General features: G+C 42.3%; 1 protein-coding gene across 1 annotated transcript in view; it reads right to left on the bottom strand.

Moving 5' to 3' along the window:
• Positions 1-327: 327 nt before the first annotated feature.
• CAMSAP1 (calmodulin regulated spectrin associated protein 1) overlaps positions 328-19,034 on the bottom strand; it is a 45,076-nt gene continuing 26,369 nt past the window's right edge. The window contains exons 6-18 of the mRNA XM_015421170.1: positions 17,431-17,572; positions 15,795-15,934; positions 15,620-15,716; positions 14,371-14,548; positions 12,122-12,213; positions 10,935-11,019; positions 6,069-8,493; positions 4,569-4,705; positions 4,249-4,457; positions 4,056-4,158; positions 2,810-2,925; positions 2,167-2,285; positions 328-1,668 (exon numbers count right to left, since the gene is read on the bottom strand). Of these exons, the coding sequence (XP_015276656.1) occupies positions 1,366-1,668; positions 2,167-2,285; positions 2,810-2,925; positions 4,056-4,158; positions 4,249-4,457; positions 4,569-4,705; positions 6,069-8,493; positions 10,935-11,019; positions 12,122-12,213; positions 14,371-14,548; positions 15,620-15,716; positions 15,795-15,934; positions 17,431-17,572 (4,146 nt within the window). The 3' untranslated portion in view covers positions 328-1,365. The remainder of the gene's footprint in view (positions 1,669-2,166; positions 2,286-2,809; positions 2,926-4,055; positions 4,159-4,248; positions 4,458-4,568; positions 4,706-6,068; positions 8,494-10,934; positions 11,020-12,121; positions 12,214-14,370; positions 14,549-15,619; positions 15,717-15,794; positions 15,935-17,430; positions 17,573-19,034) is intronic.

Raw genomic sequence — 19,034 nt, 5'->3', positions numbered from 1 at the left:
TGTGTGTGTAGAGGATGACATGTTTTGAGGGACACATGATTATAAGCCAATTAAAGCTGCACCGCCTCCCCCTCACTGGCCCACCAAATACAAATAGGGTCCTTGAAGGGAAAAAAGTACACAGGTTTAAGGTCATAACTCAAGATTTAATATATCAAGATGAAAAAGAAAAAAAAAACTTGAAGCCAGACTTATTTGAGCCTTTGAAACAAATGCAGGTTTGTTTAAAAATTATTATATGGAAACTGGTTTCTCATATATTAGCATATATCCCTGCCCCACCCCACCCACCCCAAATAATTAACAAACAAAAACTAAAAAGGGGGGGAAATTCACACTCCATTTTAGAGCATGCTGCTCATTCAGCAAAAAAAGGGGGGGGAACAGACAGGACAAGTAGGGGAATTACATTTCAGGACATGATTTTTAAAAACTTAGAATTTGTGATCATTAAGTGCACCAGTATACAGGAGTAACGTGCTCTGAGTGAAAATGTTCCACTATTACTTGAATGTGTCTTTATTTAAAAGACAAGTTGCTGGATACTACTTGGAACAGAAAACCCATGTCAACGGCACTCCATTCAGCTTGCCTCAAGTTTCAAATGGGGAATATTCTAGCCGGTGGCCACTGTCGGCCTCTTCATGATTGTGTTGCAGAAATGTTCAGCCATAATAATTTGCATAAGACCTCCGTTTTCATTTTTTTTTAAAAGACAAGATTTTTTCCCCTCCATCTTTCAGTGCTTATAAAGAACAGATACTGTTAAGTAAACTTTGTTCTGAGCAGCAAGGGGCCCAGTTGGACTGGTCTAGTGTTTTTTTCCTAGATGTCAGAGCAGAGCTTAGTCTTGGCAGTTGGTACAGTACAATAGTTTGTGTTATCAAGTCCTCCCCCCGCCCAGAAAGTCTAAAGGGAAGGTTAATTTTTGCTCAAGCCTGCCCAATAGCCCAATTCCCTCTCCTTCTACTGAAGTGCAGCATGTGCCAACTCTCAATGTTATTATTTGGGAGGGGGAAAGGGGGGGGCAAGAGGATCTGAAGCAAAGAATGTCCCAATTTGTACCAATGAAGAACTTCAAGTAAAAGGAAATCCACTGCCTATGATCTTGCTACATGCATCTTCCCTTGCGTGAAAAGCCTCCGTAGTTTGCAACGAGTGTAACAGCCGTTCCATCATTCATACAAAAACAAAAGACAGAACACTGGAGTTATTCCTTCATTCTTTCCTTGCATCCAGGTTTAGAAGCCTCTTCCTTTTTAAAAAAAAAATTATGATTCTGCATGTCTTATTCCCACAACTCAAGGGGAAAGTCATTTCTCCCCAGCAACGCAATTGAGAACTGTCTCCCACAGAAATTTAGTGTCATTTGCGAGTCTGAGTCTTCTTTGGCACTGCGGGTCGCTTGGGTTGCCACAAATGATTATGAATCGTCAGAGCGTCTACACTAACGGACATGGTTTTGGCCGGAATCAGGTTGAACTGCTTTCTGTCCGAGCTGTATTTATAAAGCTTGTCGATCATTTTCTTAGTGATGCTCTTTGGCCCCGTTCCTGTCAGCTTGTAGATTTCTTCCGTGTCAGGATAGTAGCAATAAAGTGCCCTGAACTGGCAGCCAGCATCGCGGAACAAAATGATGTAATGGTTGGCATCGCACTTCTCAAGCTCCTAGAGATGAAAAAGAAACATTCTCAGGAAGATAATAAACCAGACCACTGGATGGTGGCAGCACATCCACTGGCTGGCTGGAAAAGACACACAAAGGCTTTCATACTGCAGTGCTGCAACATGTTTCAAGTCGGCCCTGGACTACAGTCCAGCAAGCGGGCCACTCAAAGACTTTTTCATACCAATGCTGCTCACAGTCCACCAAATGCCTTGTTTTCCAAGAGCTGTGGTGTGCTGGAAGCTCATCCGCAGCCGTGAAAAGGCAACAGAAAGAGTAGCCCTCTTTCACAGGCCCCCTGGGGTCAACCGCAGACAATACAAATAGCTGCACTCATAGTACAGACAGCAGTGTGCCACAGATGCGTAATCAGCACTTTATTCTTGGCATTTACATTCTTCTTGACATCAGATGAGGCAAACAGCAATCAGGGAAACAAAAGGCATGTTGAAGCACTGTGTATAATGACTGAATGATAGTGCATCTCTGGCAATACTTGCCTCCAATATGGAGTTCTTGTGAGGTTCATTCACTTTTCCAGCAAGACAGCAGTGGGATATAGCGTTGTGGATAATTGGTTTGTTGGACTTGCTGCTGGGTTCTTTAAACAGTTTTGGACCTATTAAAAGAGAATTTTGATACAGGCAGATCACTACTTCTCTTAACCTCTCTTTTTTCTGAATGGACTTTCTGAACCTAAACATTTCTGTTTTCAAACTTTTAAATTGACATGGCATGAAGTAATGTTTGCTAACGGAAAACTGGGAGATTTAAGGACAATACTCATCTCTATTAAACACACAGCAGTCACGCAGAAATAGAAAACCAAGCCTTCATGCACAAGCCTTCCGTTTCAATTCTACAGTCTGTTTCTTAAAGGGAAGGGCACTTCTGTCAGCCAGGGGGAGCATTTCCACTGATCCCCCCCCCCTTTCACCACAAACTCCCACTGTACCCCCATGCTGTTCATGAGGGTACCCAGACACACACACCTGCCCCAGGAATGGGCTGCAGTGGGAAGGAGAGGCAGGGAAGTCCACTTCACTTGGGGTTCTCACAAGATCTAAGCCACAGAGGCTATATATGTTAGAGAGCATCCTGATGGAATGGACAAGGACACAGCTAAAATGTAGGAAAGTTTACCAGTATATTCAGCCACAGAAGCAATTGAAGAGGCTGTTGAGGTGTTCTCCCAATCTCTCTCCATGTTTCGACTGGCATTCCGACTCAATATGGGCAAGGATTCCATTGATTCCACTCTGCCAGAAGAACCAAAGACCACAATTTCTGAGTTAATATGTTTGTGCCTACCAGATATTTGGCAAAAAGGAATAGTGTGTCTGGCTTTCCACCCATTCTCCCCATGTATCCCCACCAACCACCTGCATTTAACTCCCCTTCAGAACAGAAGCAAATTCCAAAAGGGTAGCCATGTGAGTCTGCTGGAGCACAGCGCAAGGAATCATAGGGCCCCTTTCAAAATACTAGCAAGCGTATTGTGCCGCAAGCTTTTGTGGTCTAAAGGCTCCATATTCAGAAGCAGGATGTGGCTGTCTAAATGGGCATGTATTCACAACACATATGTAGGAGGGGAAATTAACACTGTGGAGTCAGAAGACAATTGGGGAGGGGGTGCAATGAAACAGGAGGCATGTCCCAGTTCTGGGTAAAGTAGAAAAACAAGACCTAGGGAGAACAGCTGCTGCCCACTGCTAGTTAGCAACTTTAATCAACACCCAAGTGGGACAATTTGATCTCTTCTAATGCTTGGTCCTTGGTCAGACAACTAAGGCAGTCCTGATTCTCCCCTCAACTACCATAATCTATTGTTTTCAGATGTGCAGACTTCCTAGCAAGTGCTTTCAAAACAGTTTACATTACAGCTTAAAAATAACAGAACAGTGTAAACTGAAAGCTGTGTATTTTTCGAATTCATTATTTTAACCAATTTTATTCTGAAGGCAGTCCAGAGTCTGAGCAAAGATTCTTTCCTCTCTAACAGAAAAGCTAAAAAGCAGACGCCATGGATCCATTCTGCTAATGGCACTGCTTTTCTCCAGCACAAGCGGCCTTCCACTGATGCTGGAAGAAAGCACTTCCAGCAGTGGAACAGATTCACAGGCTCTAACCTGCACCACCATGCCAGTCAAAGTTCTGACAGCTGGTTTGATGGAACCATTATTGAATTGGTTATTGTGACAGATTTGATTTCTAAGACACTTTGGGAGCCTACGGGGCAGGAAAGTGAAGTAGAAATACAAATAATTTTGTGGAGAACTCATGCCTGTAAAAATTACTTTACAGAGTGGCACACGTGCAAACAATGTTTTGATTCTAGCCTAAAGATCACCACCAAAATTCTCAACTCCTTCATAATAGCAGCTCTTACCGCTGGGAAGGTGTGCCACCAGAATGGACACTTTCAGGCTCAGTTGTTGCTGCCGATGCCAAGGAGAGGCTGGAACCAGACTGAGCACTGCTTAGATTATCAGCTGGTGAGAAGAAGAGAAGTGACATTAGGGGGGGAAATTAGAATGCCTTGTTGAGCCAATACAGGAATGAAAATGGGTGCCACTGCTTACGAGTAGAAGAGCACTTGGTCCCTGAGTCACTATAGGACTCTTCCCGGTGGACAGATTTTGGCCTGGGCTTCTTGGGTTTGGATTTGGGCTTCCCAAGGCCCTGCTCTTCCATGATCTGCTGCTGTTTCCTTCTCAGATATTCCTGCTTGATGAGCTCTCTTCGGGCTTTCTCTTCCTCCTTCCGTATTCTATCTTCTTCGGCTTTGCGACTGAAAAACCAAATATTACTTTCAGTTTCTGTTGCTCCCCGTTCCTCAAAGGAGAGAAGAAACCATGAAGTATTCCACCTGCACTGCTACAGGATAAGATACTGTATTTACCGGGTTTCATCTCGCTTTTGTTCAACCTCTGCCTCCAGCTGCAGTTTTCGAAGTCGTGCTTCTTCAGCTTTGCGCTGCTGCTTTAAGAGGAAGGCTGCACGTTTTTTTGCCAGTTCGTCTTCTGCTTTCTGCTCATCCTGCCAAATTGAAATTCAACTAAAAAGAGTGTTCTTTGGGATATGAAGGAACATCTAGATATGAAGCTATGAAGAAAATTCCAAGACCCTCCCCCTTTCTCTGAATATAAGGGGGGGGGCCTTTAAAACTTTGAACTAAGATGTTCCCCATTTTTACATTTGCAAACAAGGACCACCTGCTATGTTTCCCATTCCCAAACTTTAGACAATTCTTTTGCAGTCCTGCAACATGATCACACTCGACTTCAAGGATTCCACAAAATAAAATAGCAAGCATATAACTGTTTGCTACTGCACTTTCATCGTGAAGCATCATAACAGTACAATATCCAAGGCAGCTGATGCCCCATCTGAGAGAACTGCAAGCACAGAAGGGAATCTGCTACTTAAAAAGGATACTACAGAAGGATTCAAAGCAAATAATGCTCAAGTTAGCTCATTATTAGACACAGTGGTGCCCTTTTCCCTCAAGCAGTCACTGTCACCTACTTGCTGTATGGGGCACCTGAGGCAACCAATTCCTAAGAATGGGCTACTGCCAGTAGACTGAAGCAAGGGCATAATTGCTTAGAGTATACTATTCAGATCTTTTTGACTATAAGCCCCCGCCCCCTGGTTAGTCTATTTATGACACTTTTAACCTGCTTTTCTTCACTCAATGTAGACGCAATTTTGTCAGCAGATCCCTCAGACTTTAAGTTATCTGCAACTTATGGGTATTTTTAAAGCACATGGGAAGTCAACACCATCTCAGAAGACAGATTCCACCTCTCTGTCACATGAAATAAGGCCTGTTGCAAGATGACCCCCTATTACAATATGTGCATTTATTACCTAAGAGGCACAATCTTCTTCAAAACTATTATTTTACTCATATGCCAAGTATAAACGGATTTGATCAATTAACTAAGATTTTGCTAACCGAGCAACAGCCTTATTGCTAAGCAACACTGCTAAATTTACATGAGAAAAACCAAGAGAATGTAAGGTATTTCTAACCCCACGAACAAACTAACAATTTGTAGTTTGGGAAAAGTAACATTTCAAGCATCTTCCACAAAATAGTCGCTTAGTTAATCTGACTGTGGGCATAACAAGGTGATTAAATGGGATAAGGAAATTTAAAGCAGGGATAGCCAATTTCTTCAGTTTGGAAGCATAATCCTCCCTGGGGACGAACTCTCACCCATAAAGTTACAACTTCTCACCTTACACTTTGGAAACTGGCTAGGGAAGATCTGGCCTTACTGGAAGCGTTGCAGCCCCATCTAGTGAAAAAAAAAAACACCTTCTGCCCAGGATTACTGCTCTGTCAAATAATCCAGGATTCAACTACAGCACTGTGATGCCATTTCAGTCTTACCTTAAAGAAAAAACCAACTCCTGACTTCTGGTCAATTTCACTGATTAAGTCTGTGGAGCTGCCTTGGCTTTCAACATCTTCATCTGTGGCTTTCAAATCAGACAGGTCTACTTCAATTAGACTACCTTTGCTTCTCAAGGGTTCCTCTGCTGGGATGTTCTCTTTCCCTGAGCCATCAAAAGAAGGGTTGAAGTCCTCGATGTTGCTATTCACATCTTTGAAAGTTTCAGAGAGGATATTTGTGTCTTTGTTAGTAGACAGAACAAACTCCCCCGGGTGATTGCTCTCATCACGGAGTCTGTAACTATCAAAGACATGCTTCTCCTGAGGGGTGCTTCCTGAATTCACGTTATTTTCAAGGGCTGTTTCATTTGGTGTCTTCGGTGAATTGGCTGATGGAAACTGCCTTAAATGTGGCAGGGTGTCAACACTGGGAGTTGGGGTTTTGATCCGCGCCATGGTTTGCTGTCTGTCCTTCGCGACTTTCAGTTCAGATGGTCTCCCAGAGCGGGGACCCCGTCCTTGGCCAAGTCGAGGAGGTTTACGAAGGCTGCTCATGCCCGTAGGTGAGAGGGGCTCAACAAAATGAATGGGTGCTTTTATCTTTTGCTCCTGAGAGCTGCCTCTCGATGATGGCACCGCTGGCGCTTTCATTAAGAGTTCCTGCTGCTGAGAAATCTTCAGTATAGCCTGCTGGAGGGTACTGATTGTTTCATTTAATTTTTCAATAGAGAGGTCACATTCGCTGATGTCGGCCACTTCAATGTTCTCTTCCAGGAGCGCCGCGGAAATCATTTTGCTTTTCTCTATTTCATGTATGGTGGGTTCTTTTGGATTGTTCTGCTCAACGAAAGCAGTTGTTTCCTGCATTTTCACTTTGGGTCCTTCATGCAAGTCATCAAGGACATCTTCAGTCCCTTCCTCTTTCACAAAGTAAACTTCTGATTTAGAGTTCAAGGAGTGAGTATCATCCAGGCCTTCCCCATTGTGCCTTGAGTACTCTTTTGTGAAGTGTTCTGGCTTAAGAGGTTGTGAGACATCAGGGCCTTTCCCCTTTTTAACCACATGCAAAAATGCTGCCTTGCCCAGCTTTAGCCGCTGCCTGGCCGACAGCGCCTCCATCTTCTTCTTCTGAGCCTCGATCGCTCTCCGTTTCTCCTCCAGCTGCATATGAAGCTGCACCAGTTCAGAAGCCAAGACATTAACATTATCTTTGCTTTGCCTGTTTGGGCTTTGCTCCCTCTTCTGCTTCCATGTAGTTAATGGAGCTGGGCAACACTCTGAACCATCGGGTGTGGTCTTCTGTGAACTACTCGTACTGGATTTGGTTTCGTAACTGTTCAGCCTCTGCAGCTTCCGTTCAGCAAAGTTAGTCATCCTGGCACTCCCACTCGTCATGGACACACTACTGACCTGAGAAATGGTGCTCAGGCAAGGACTCGAACGTCCACTGGCATCGTCTTTATCTTCATGCTCCTTGACTTTCATGTCTTCCTGTAGCTTTGCCGACTCCTCTTCTCCAATATACTTGGCAATTATCGGATGGTCATCTGCCACTAAATCTTGTTCTGCTTCCTCCATGTCTAGAATGTCAGAGTCAGAATCTTGCCTCACAATTGTCCAGGAAGTGTCTGCTACATGGGAACTTGGACTTTTCACATAGCCCAAACTAGCACTGCTTACCACATCCTCATCTGCTTTTGCAGCATGAAGAAAGAATCCGCCAAAGGACTGCTCTCGAGCTGGAGGCTCCAAACTGCTACTTGCTTGGGGCCGAAAGGGTTCTGTGCCTACCTCCGATTGTACCAACGGATCTGCCAGGCCAGAACCAGCAACAGTTGTTAATTCTGAACTAGAAGCTACACTAAAAGTCCTGTTGAGGTTATGATCTGCATGATTGCTACTTGGTTTTTTACGAACTAAAGACGGGTGTCCCTCATTCAGTCTCTTTGCTACAAAACCTCGTGTTTTCCCTTCACCACATTCGTCCTCCTTGTTAATTATTTGTTTTTCTTTTGCTGGTCGCAGAACAGCAGGCATTAAAGGCTCAAGGAAAAAACTCTCCGGTTTGCTCTCTGAGGCCTCATTTTGCGACTTCTCAGCCCACGCAGCTGTAACAAAGCCAGGTGATCTAGCCGGCACACTCTGAAGTTCAAGGCTGCCATGGCTTGGCGTGGCATCTGGCCGGATTATTGCAATCAATTCTTCCTCCTCATCATCTATCTCAACATTGTTCAGCAAGCTTTTCCCATTGCTTTTCACTGGCACAGAGTGAGACTGCTGTTTTGGAGTGATGTTCATGATGTTTGATGCTAGACTGTCCTTGCTGATCGATCGAGCCAAGCTAATGCTGTCACCAGAACTTGGGTCTGCATCACTGCTTGTGGCATGATGAAGCGCAAATGGCGTCGGCTGAGACAGAGGCCTAGGAGAGAGAGAGACCATTGGAGGGTGTTTTGTTGTTGTTCCTGCTACTTCAGCAGAAATTATTTTTTCCCAGCAAAAATCATCCTACCACATAAAGCCAAAAATCTCACACAAATTCTGGATATGATATAGCATCGTAATGGCTACAATAATTAAAAACAAATTCAAATGTCCACAACAATTTTGTGAAGTAGGACAGCATCCCTTCCTTTCTACAGATGAGAAACCAAGTCTGATTTTAACAAGACTGTCCAGAGACTCTGGCTGAACAGGGACTAGGGGTGTACGTTCAGCTAAATCAGAGCTGAAAAAATTGTAAAAAATACCTTATTGGTATTTTTCGGATATTGTATCAGCCAGACATAGATTTCAGTTACTGTTTGTCTATCCGAAATGGCCAAGCCCCAAAAACATTCTGGACCACTGGACAGACGAACTTAAAGGGCATTTAAAGGGACTGTGGTCCCTTTAAATGCCTCCTCCAAGACGTGCAACTATGCGGTGAGTGAATGTCAAAGGTGTTTAAAGGGCTTGCAGTCTGTTTAAATGCCTTCTGGGTAAACTCATCACTTGGAGGTGTTTAAAGGGACTGTGAGCCCTTTAAACACCTTCAGGGTTCACTCGCCATGGAGTCCCGCAGTCTAGAGAAGGCATGTAAAGGGATCACAATCCCTTTAAATGCTTTATTACCCTCCACTGAAAGCAATGGAGGATGGGGACACCTTCTTTGGTGGTCCATAGAACTGGACCCCCTAGTCCAGGGGTGTCAAACTCACTGGAAATGTGTTATTTAAAGTTTAAAAAATCTTTGTGTTTGCCTGTGTCCTTTATGAAGTTTATATCTCCGCTACCTGGCATTACCTTTTATGACACACAAGGCCCAGCCCAACAAAGGTCTCATTTATGTCAGATCCGGCCCTCATAACAAATGAGTTCGATGCCCCAGCCCTAGTCCAATCTTTTTGAAACTTGGGGAGGAGGCTTGAGGAGAGGCACCAGCAGCTTTGCTGCAAATTTGGTGCCTCTACCTCAAAAAACAGTCCCTCCCAGTGCCCCAGATATCCCCAGATTGATTCACCATTACACTCTATGGGGACCATGGACTATAAAGGTCCTTGTAGGGTATAATGGAGCTGAAAAAATTTGGGTTTCCCGAATCCAGGTACCATACCAGTATTCGGATTTGGGAATACTGGGAAATACCAATATTTTTCAGGTTCAATATACCCAAACCCGAAAAATACAGTTTGTTGTTTATACACACCTAGCAGGGACTTGGACTTCATCTTCCCATGATCAGGTACAACCACAAAGCCACTGCACCAACAGACCAGAACCTGCCATTTTGTGGAAGCCAGATTTCAAAATAAAGAACCCTGCCTTCGGCACATATGCACACAGAATTTCACCTGCTTAGATGACATAGACCAACACTCTCCTTGTGTACTTTTACACATTCGAAACATGACCCTGATTCTCCTAACAATGGCCCAGTGTTACAAGGGGCACATTTAACAAATACACAGCAAGCAAGTCCTCCAATGATGGACATGGTTAGACTAATTCAATTTTACACCACTGATTAATCTGCTGCACCTTTACCAATTAAATTAAATTAAATTAATCTCAGGGCCAACTGGGTGCCGGTAGGCAGCCCCAACCCCTGTAGACATGTGGCCTTAGCTAGGGATAAATTTGGAACTTGTAAGCCGCTCAGAGACCCTTCGGGGTTGGAGCGGGGTAGAAATCGAAGATATAAATAAATAAATAAATAAACAAACAAACAAACTGCATGGGCACAACTGCTATCAACCCAGGAGGCTTATTAAGCAACATATTAAGATCAGGGCCATGGGGGGAGGGGGAAGATTCCAGTGGCCCATGTGTATCAGGTTCTCTGAATTCCCAACCTTCAACGTCTCTAGCCCTTTCCATTGCAAAGATATGAGTTTCCCCATATATCACTGCAAGGGAAGGTGTCAAGACTTACATTTTTTTTTTTAATGAAAGCTGGGAATTCAGAGAATCTGTTACAACATTATAGCAATATAATAACATTCTAGTGCCATTTTTAAAAATGTAAAGCCTCCAGAAGAGCATAGAGGAAATGACCACTACAGGGACAATCTCAGGGAAAACAGCTGCTTTTTTTGCGCCATATTCTACTGCAATGTGCAGAGTGTAAATCATGTAAGTTAAATAAAACCTGTTCTATAATAATCTTGTTCCTTTTCCTTTACTGTTTCTTACCTAATGAACAATTATTCTGTTCATGGTATCAGGTAGCCAACTGATTTGTTTTTGTTATATTTGGTTTCAATCAGTGTCCTATGGAGGGGGGCAGATGAAATCTTTGTCCAGGGGCCCAAGGGGCCTCTTGGAAGCCCTGACTAAGGCTTTAAGCACTATTTTTCTTCAGCAAACAACTTCTCAGGTTACCTTGGTTTCTTGTCTGGCCAAGCAAGAATTGACTCCCGTGGCTGCCCATCCACTCTAGTCAATGAATTAGAACGATGGCGTTGACCTAAAAAAGGTTATGCACGTTGTTAATCATTTTAAAAACAAATGCTTTTAAGTATTTTACGCCTGCCTTAAGCTATTCTGAAATGTGTACTGAACAGCTCAACAGTTCACCATGTGAGGGCAGCATAAAGCTGCTGTAACAGTGTTCCAGCAAGTCAAACAGTTGTCACAGGATACATTATAAACTCAAATATAATGAGCTGCTGATTAGCAATGACATCAAATTTATCAACCTAAAGACAATCCTTCTGATTTAAATGAGCTTCACCTCCAGATAGCTATACATGGGATACCAGCCTTAGGAACATCCCAGAAAGCAAATAATTGAGTATATTTGTATCCAAGTTTTTACCCAAATATATATATCACACTCATAGGCCCAGAGACACACAGAATGACTTGAACTGTGAAGTTCAAAGACTGGCAACAAATCAGAAACCCAAGGTTAATCAACGGCATGTACATAAGTCTCCACATCTGAACACATCTCCACATCTCCACATCTGAACTACTTTCCCCTCTGCAAATGGGCTTCCTGACTCAGCAAATTCACTCACCCCCCCTTGTCCCCAGAAAAACATACAGCCTGAAAGGTGACAACCTAGACAGCAGCTTGAAAGGTGGACAATAACTTGGAAGCAGCAGTATATAGAATCATAAATGAGTGATACACAGATCAGTTCAGAGGTTGTGAGAGGAGAACCACAGCCACATGTTCCAACCTGGCCCCCAAACCTCCCCAAGTTCTTAAAAAAAGAACTTTGACAGTTATGAGATTCTGTGTACAACTGGGAGTCCATTTAGAACTTACTTTAGACTATTAGCTTGTGTTGAATGCCACTAGAGTCCAGCAAGATGCATCTGCCTGCCCACACTTCTTGAGCTCCCAAAGAATTAGCCTCCTTCCTCTCCCATTCTCCATCCCAGAGACCGAGAGAGGCAACCTACTGCAAGCAGCTTTTGATAAGTGTTTTTCTTAACCCTGACCCTTCAGCAATGAGGTACTTTTCAAAGGAACCAAGGTCCAAAAAGGGCACTCTGTGGTGCATTATAGTTAGGCTCATCATATCCCCAAATATATTACAAAATAAAGCGCTGTCTACCTGAACTGTCCTCCCCCTGCAGAGACTTCTGTTGTTTCTGTCTCAATGGCAGTAATGGATGGGATGGGCTGAAGGCAGGGCTTCCTTTTCCACTGCATTAAAAAAAAATTAACAAGAGAACACCCTATCAATAAAGAGGGTTTTTTTTTTAGAATTACAAATTACACCATAGCAGGAAAAATATACCATGGTAGGAAAAACACACAGCTATTCTATTCCGATCCTCTTTACTATTGCCCAACACAGAACAAGTGACTGATCCTAAAACCAACAACAAACAAGTACAGCACACAGCAAAAAATAGCAAGGAAGAACAAAAAACAACTGTGAGCTGAATTACCTAGAAAGTATATCCAAAAGGAGACTTCAGCAAAGTGACATACACATGTAATCAGTAAGGAATCTATACATATAAGCCATCATGGGAAAATACAGAAGTACACAGGATCCATAGATACATTAATCCATACATTAATGTAGATTCATAAAGCAGTCCTAGTAGGCTGGATACTCTGAGACATGTTTGGTCCTGTTTACATTAGAAGCAACCTTGAGAGGTGCACATTAAAGCTTAGGAGACCTGGCCCATAAAGAAACTGAATAGTATTATCCTGTAAAGAAATTGGAATGAGACTTCCTGTAGTTGTTCTTTGTTCCTGAGGAAGGACCAGAAGTCTGAAACACTGCGTACTACCTAGGAAAAGTGTTGGATATCTACTCTGGACTTTGTTTTTTCCTTCTATGGATCCTGTGGACTTCTGTATTTTCCCATGATGGCTTATATGTATAGATTCATTACTGATTACATGTGTATTTCACTTTGCTGAAGTCTCCTTTTGGATATACTTTTGCGGGTAATTCAGCTCACAGTTGTTTTTTGTTGATCCTAAAACCACACAAAACACTCCTATCAACTACCTGAAATAACATGGTCTTAAAATGGAGCAAAACATAAAACAACAAGAGAAATACAGTCAAACAGTTCCCAAAAGTGCCCCCCCCGGGGGGGGGGGATTAAATTATTAGTCTAACCAGGATGATGCATTCACACAGCTAGCTTGGTATGCATGTAAGACATTTTGAAGGTCTAATGAGAAAGTCTTCAGTTTAAATGGATGGTTAAGATATAACAGAAGATGACCTCAAGACAACCATTAAAAAAAAAGAATTTGGCACCATATAATACAGAAAAGACTGAATATATTAATATGAAAAAATCAGAACCTATGAAAGCTCCTGGATGAAAGCTATTTGGGACAGAGAGGCAGCTAGGCTACAGTGGAGGATGTATAATTAGGCAATACCATACATCCTCTCCACACAGAATATATGGATAGGTTATAAATCTCCGCAAAAAAAGCTACCTTTAATACCAGTAGCTTGGTTGACACTTCCTTGTATTTCTTGATCTAATTTACCTTCCTTAACTTGCCATGTATGTCTCCTGAGATCATTCCTACAGCTCAGCTAGAGTCAGGAATTCTTCAGCCAATCACACACACATACAAAAACCAAATTAGGTTTCTTGTGCTCTCTCACCAGGAGGCTGCTGTAGACTGTGTTCCTCCTCTAGGTTGTTTAGGAGTGCCCTGAGGCACCACCAGGCAGCACAGAGAAAGGGAGAGGAGTGCGCTCCGCTCATAGATTTGGCCCAGCACACAACAGGCTGAGATGAGGCAATCCAATAATTTACATTTTTAAATCACAAATGCAGAACACTAAATAGCAATAAAATCTCCAAGGTCAATGGATCTCAAGTTCTCTCTACCAGCCTATCAACTGGAGAAAGGAATCAAGTCAGAACAAGAAAACTTAGGCATTCTCACTGTTGTCATAGGTCTAGGAGCCACCATACTGAAAGATAAAAAAGTGAACCCTGGGCACCTCAGAAGTTGTTTCAGGCCCAGAGGCCCGGAGAAGCAGGGGGCACCCCACTGCCCCCAGAGCTGAGGGACACAAACCCCACACAGCTGCCTGATTTGAACTGACAGGAGAACGTGTGCAAACAAGCTGTACCTTCTTGACAGAATTAAAGGACAAACACGAAACTGAGCAGGAGAAGCAGACAGAGATGAACTCATGTTTCCATTGGCCAACAGCCACACCTTGCCCCTCCCAGCACAAAATCACAACTGTCCAGTTTACAGCAGTTTCACAAACCACCAGCCTGGCATGCATAACATGGTCCCTAGATCACAGAACTGGATGGAAAAGGAAGACTGAGAGTAGAGATAGAAAGACAGACTTACAGAGACTCAAATTCTTCAGGATGCAGGTAATACCTGTTGCAAGTCTCCAAAGGGAGCTGAACTGGGGGCTGGGTGTCAGCTGAACTGGAAGCTGCTGGGCTGGCCATGAAACTCCGTTTGGTTGCATTGGAAATGGGAACAGGCGGCCGACTGCTCTTCTGCTGCAACATTGTTTTAGCTGTACGGTCAAACACAGAGTGTTAGTATTTATTTTAAAAGGTACTACCAAACAGGCTTCAACACCTCATTTCTTTTATACGTACTAAAAAGACAGAAAGTTGCAGCAGCAAAATACTTCATAACAGTGATTCCACAGCATATCAAGCCTGCCTATATTTGTAAAAAGTCAGTTGTTTCCAATGCCCCAAGTTTTGTTCCAGTTCTAAAATGGAAGCAGTCTTTAGCTTTAAGGAGCAATTGCTGCCTAATGGACAGGAAATGGGAGAAGCTTAGAAAAAGGATGTAAAAGGGAAAAATATGTCATAAATACTGTTTCTAAAGGGCAAGATGGGCAGTTTGAGACACACGGATCTGGACCCTGGGGTAGAATCCCCTGCAAAATTATCCTATGTAAGTCTTATTGAAATAAACTGGTATTGCTCAATTCTTATCCATTTCAGAAGCTCACACAGGTAACATACCGCACCTCCTGCCAAGTTGGATGTATGGGGGGGAATCCCTTTTGGATTCCTAAACTACTTTAAAAACAGGTGCTGAGCATTTCTGTAAGCTCAACTCCAACAATTACTGGGAGAAGTGAGAACCATTTTTCAACACCTACCCCATACGAATTATCAGAAGGAAGCACTTTCCTTGCATTTAAAATACAAGCAAACTCTGGGTTAAGGATGGTCAGAAAGGTGCTTCTACTAACTTTCTATGCCTCCACAGGAAGAAACCTACGACATTTGAACATACATGAAGCTGCCTTATACTGAATCAGACCATCAGTCTATCAAGGTCTGTATCGTCTATTTGGACTGGCAACAGCTCTCCAGGGCCTCTAGTAGAGGTTTTTCATATCACCCACTACCTGATCCTTTAACCTGGAGATGCCAGGGATTGAACCTGGCACCTTCTGCATGCCAAGCAGATGCTCTACCACTGAGCCATGGCCCCTCCCCCAAATCAGTCTAGAGAAACATTGGGAATACCCCAACATACAGAGAAAAACAGCACTTGGGGATAAAACCTTTTAGGCACTGCTAGTGAAATTGCCTCATCATTGTGCAGAAGTCAAAAATCTCACCATCTTTTACTTCCTGGAGGTCCCTGGGCTGCACAAAGTCAGGCTTGACATTCTCAAACCACCAGAATAATTCAGCAATGAAGACCATTACGTTGGACTAGGGAGGGGAAAAAAGTTAATGTCAATACATTGCCCATATGTCACTTCAAACCGTGTACTTCTTCACATTTCTTACCTTCAGAACTAAAGGTGCATATAACATGTCCTCCAATGTGAGGTAAAAACATTTGTTTAAGTATTCATTTGAGAACTCCCGAAGCAGCTGAATGTTATAGATGCTGTCTGCAATCGATGTTACTTCTTTCAGGCAGATTTCTTCCAATTGGGAAAAGAAAGATCAGTATTACAACACAGCCTAGGAGTTAATTAGATCACAATAAATCATATGTAAGAAATCAGTGACCCATCCATTTCCCAACAGTGCTTCACAACAGCCTACAGAAAACAGCCAGGCAGCAGCATTCATGGAGGGACCACAAGCCACATGTAGCCTTCTATTCTCCTATAACCCAACAGAAGTGGGAGAGCCTTCGTGCCAGTTCAGATCCAAACAACAAGTGTCTTCATCTATTCTAACTCTGCACAGGTTATGTCAGCATGTGTTAGGACAAGAGCTCTTTTGGTAGCGGCTCCAACACCCCAGAACCTCCAGCCAGAACATGTTGGAAAAGCAGCTTGTATGAACCGGGGTGTGTGTGTGTGTGTGTGTGTGTGTGTGTGTTTGCAAGATTTTCCTTTTTAGGTTTCCTTTTAACTTACTTGTGTGTATCTATCCTATAGAGGAGTGATTTTCCCTTGGGGAGAATATGCTGAAATATAATTATACCACTGTTTTAAAAAATGTTATTGTTGGGATTCTGACGTTTGTACGTGTTCTTGATTTTATGAAACGTAGTATTTCAGTAAAATGACACTAACCTATTACCGCATCTACAGGGGATAATTGTGTATCAGCACAAAATGGGAAGTGGTTCTCACCAAATAACAGAATAGCAACTAAGATAGTATAAGAAAAATCTTATGTATTACAAGGGAAAATCAGGAGACCTACTATGTATTTATTACATTTTCATTCCACCCTTCCTTCAAGGAACTCAGGGCAACATGCATGATTCCTGCGTTCTCTATGGTATCCTATCCTGTGAGATAGACGAAATTGAGTTACTGGCCCAAGGACACTCAGTGAACTTCATGGCCAAATGAGGATTTGTAACCTGGTCTCCCGAGCCCTAGGTCTACATCACGGCCAGTACAATACATTTGGCTCTATGATGATTCCATCACATGCACACGAGGCTCAGCAGGACACAGCAGTTGGAGAAATCATGAACAATGGATGCAAACACATGAAATATTATTTTAAGTGTGCCATCAATATATTCATACTTATGAATTTGATTAATAAAGGCAATTTATCTACCCAAGCTGTTTCCTAGTGAATACCACTGGCTCAAAAGATGGATCAGTCAGCACTGCCTGAACAATGAATCCAGAATACATAACTTCTTCCTAAAGAAGATAACTTGAAGCAATGATCTCGAACAGGAGCATTCCTAGAACTTTAGGCCGTCACAAATTAAACTGAGTATCTCCCACTGCAACCAATGGGATTAAAAACATTTATGTCTGGATAGATTATAGCCCAGATGTTCAGTCCACCTTCAAGATACATTAATTGATAACTGATTACAATAATACCATACATAATCAGTTGTACTTTAGTACAGCTAAAGATATTTTTGTATGCTTATAGCATTCAATTTATGTTTTGTTTTCGTTATATAGCTTTTTTTAAAAAATTAGTGACATACCATCTAGCTTCATTTGTTCAGGACAGTAGTAGTGTATTACAGCCAATAAAGCGGCTCCATCACTGCAGTCCTTCATGAGATCTTCAAGCACTGGGAAAAATGGTAACTGCCTACTTGAAAGGTGATCTCGGCGATATCGTACCTGGTAAAAGAAGGCAAAGTATTTATCACTACAGCAAAAGGAGTTTTCGTACCCAGAATAATTTATTTGTGGATTCTGAGTTGATTAACTGTAGTTTTAAATCCAGCTAGAATATGCTTCACATTTGAAGTAACTTCTGACTATGTGCCTGCTAATCTCACAGCAGTTTTACCAATAGGGGCATCCCACCAGGGTTGTGCAGCACTCTCAAGAAAACACAACAGCGTTAGTTTAGAGAAGTTGTGCAGCAAAATTCAAGTCCGGAAGCACAAACCAAGGTTTCTAATTTGGATTACAAATTAATCCAGTTTGCAACGTAAAAACCAGTTAGTATTTACAGTAGACCCTTGCCATTCTTGATATTACTATGAATGGTAAAATCTTTGAATACTGGGAGACAGTGGTCTGTTGCCTCCTGATAACAAAAGCATCAAATTCCCCACAAAATGCAATGCTGTAATGACTATGACAATGGTGCGGTGGAAAGTAAAGACAGGTTGGATACGATGTCATGTAATTAAACTGCAGACCACAAATAAGTAGAATTGTGAGTCATGAACCTTCAAGTGGTAAGGATCTACTGTATTACAAGGCTACACTGGCTTGTTTCCTTCCTCTACCAAAATATTACAGACACTAATCAGTGTTCCCTCTAAGCTGAGTTAGTGTGAGCTAGCTCACAGTTTTTTAGCCTCCAGCTCACACATTAGCTCAGGAAGGATGGCTCCAGAGCAAACTAATTTATGCAGTAGCCAAACTGTTCGCTCACAACTTTAATGCCAGTAGCTCACAAAGTAGAATTTTTGCTCACAAAACTCCGCAGCTTAGAGGGAGATTGATGCTAATTTATATAAGTAGTTGCCCTAATCGAATACCTGCTCTTTAGTCCTGTTAAGAAGTCTAAATGAAAACCGATTCTGCACAAAAGAGTTTTAGACAAGATGTGTTGAGTATACTCTGCTGGTGAATAATTTGATGTAGTTTCTCCAAAGCACAAGTAGGACCTCGAAACCAACTTCAACACACTTCAGTAGAAGGTATTTCAAAACATTAACAAGAGCTTCTACAACTACTGCACAATATATAGTAAGACATATGTAAGGAAACATTTTACCACTCTAATAGAAAAAGATAAAATTGTAGTATTTGCACATGAGATAAAGCATCCGTTAATGAATTGGACATGAAATAGCAATGGACTAACAGTAGATCTACATCAGTATTCTAGCCATTTACAAAATTTCATTTAACTATTTTTATCCAAAATCTGTTGTACAAGATTGCTATCCAGCTACGTAAGGCCACATCTACATATGAAACGTGTATATTTGAGGAAAGCACAGGCTGAGAAATTATTTGTGGGAAAAAATCTTGCTTGGTAACAAGTGCCAAAGGAAAGGGGGAAAATACAATGCTGTAAAATTAGCTTTAAATTAGACTTTGGCTTTAGATTTTTTTTTTA

The sequence above is a fragment of the Gekko japonicus genome, unplaced genomic scaffold (genome assembly GCF_001447785.1).
Source record: "Gekko japonicus isolate JY-2015 unplaced genomic scaffold, Gekko_japonicus_V1.1 scaffold40, whole genome shotgun sequence".
Taxonomy (NCBI): Eukaryota; Metazoa; Chordata; class Lepidosauria; order Squamata; family Gekkonidae; genus Gekko; species Gekko japonicus.
This window is presented reverse-complemented; position numbering and strand designations above follow the sequence as displayed.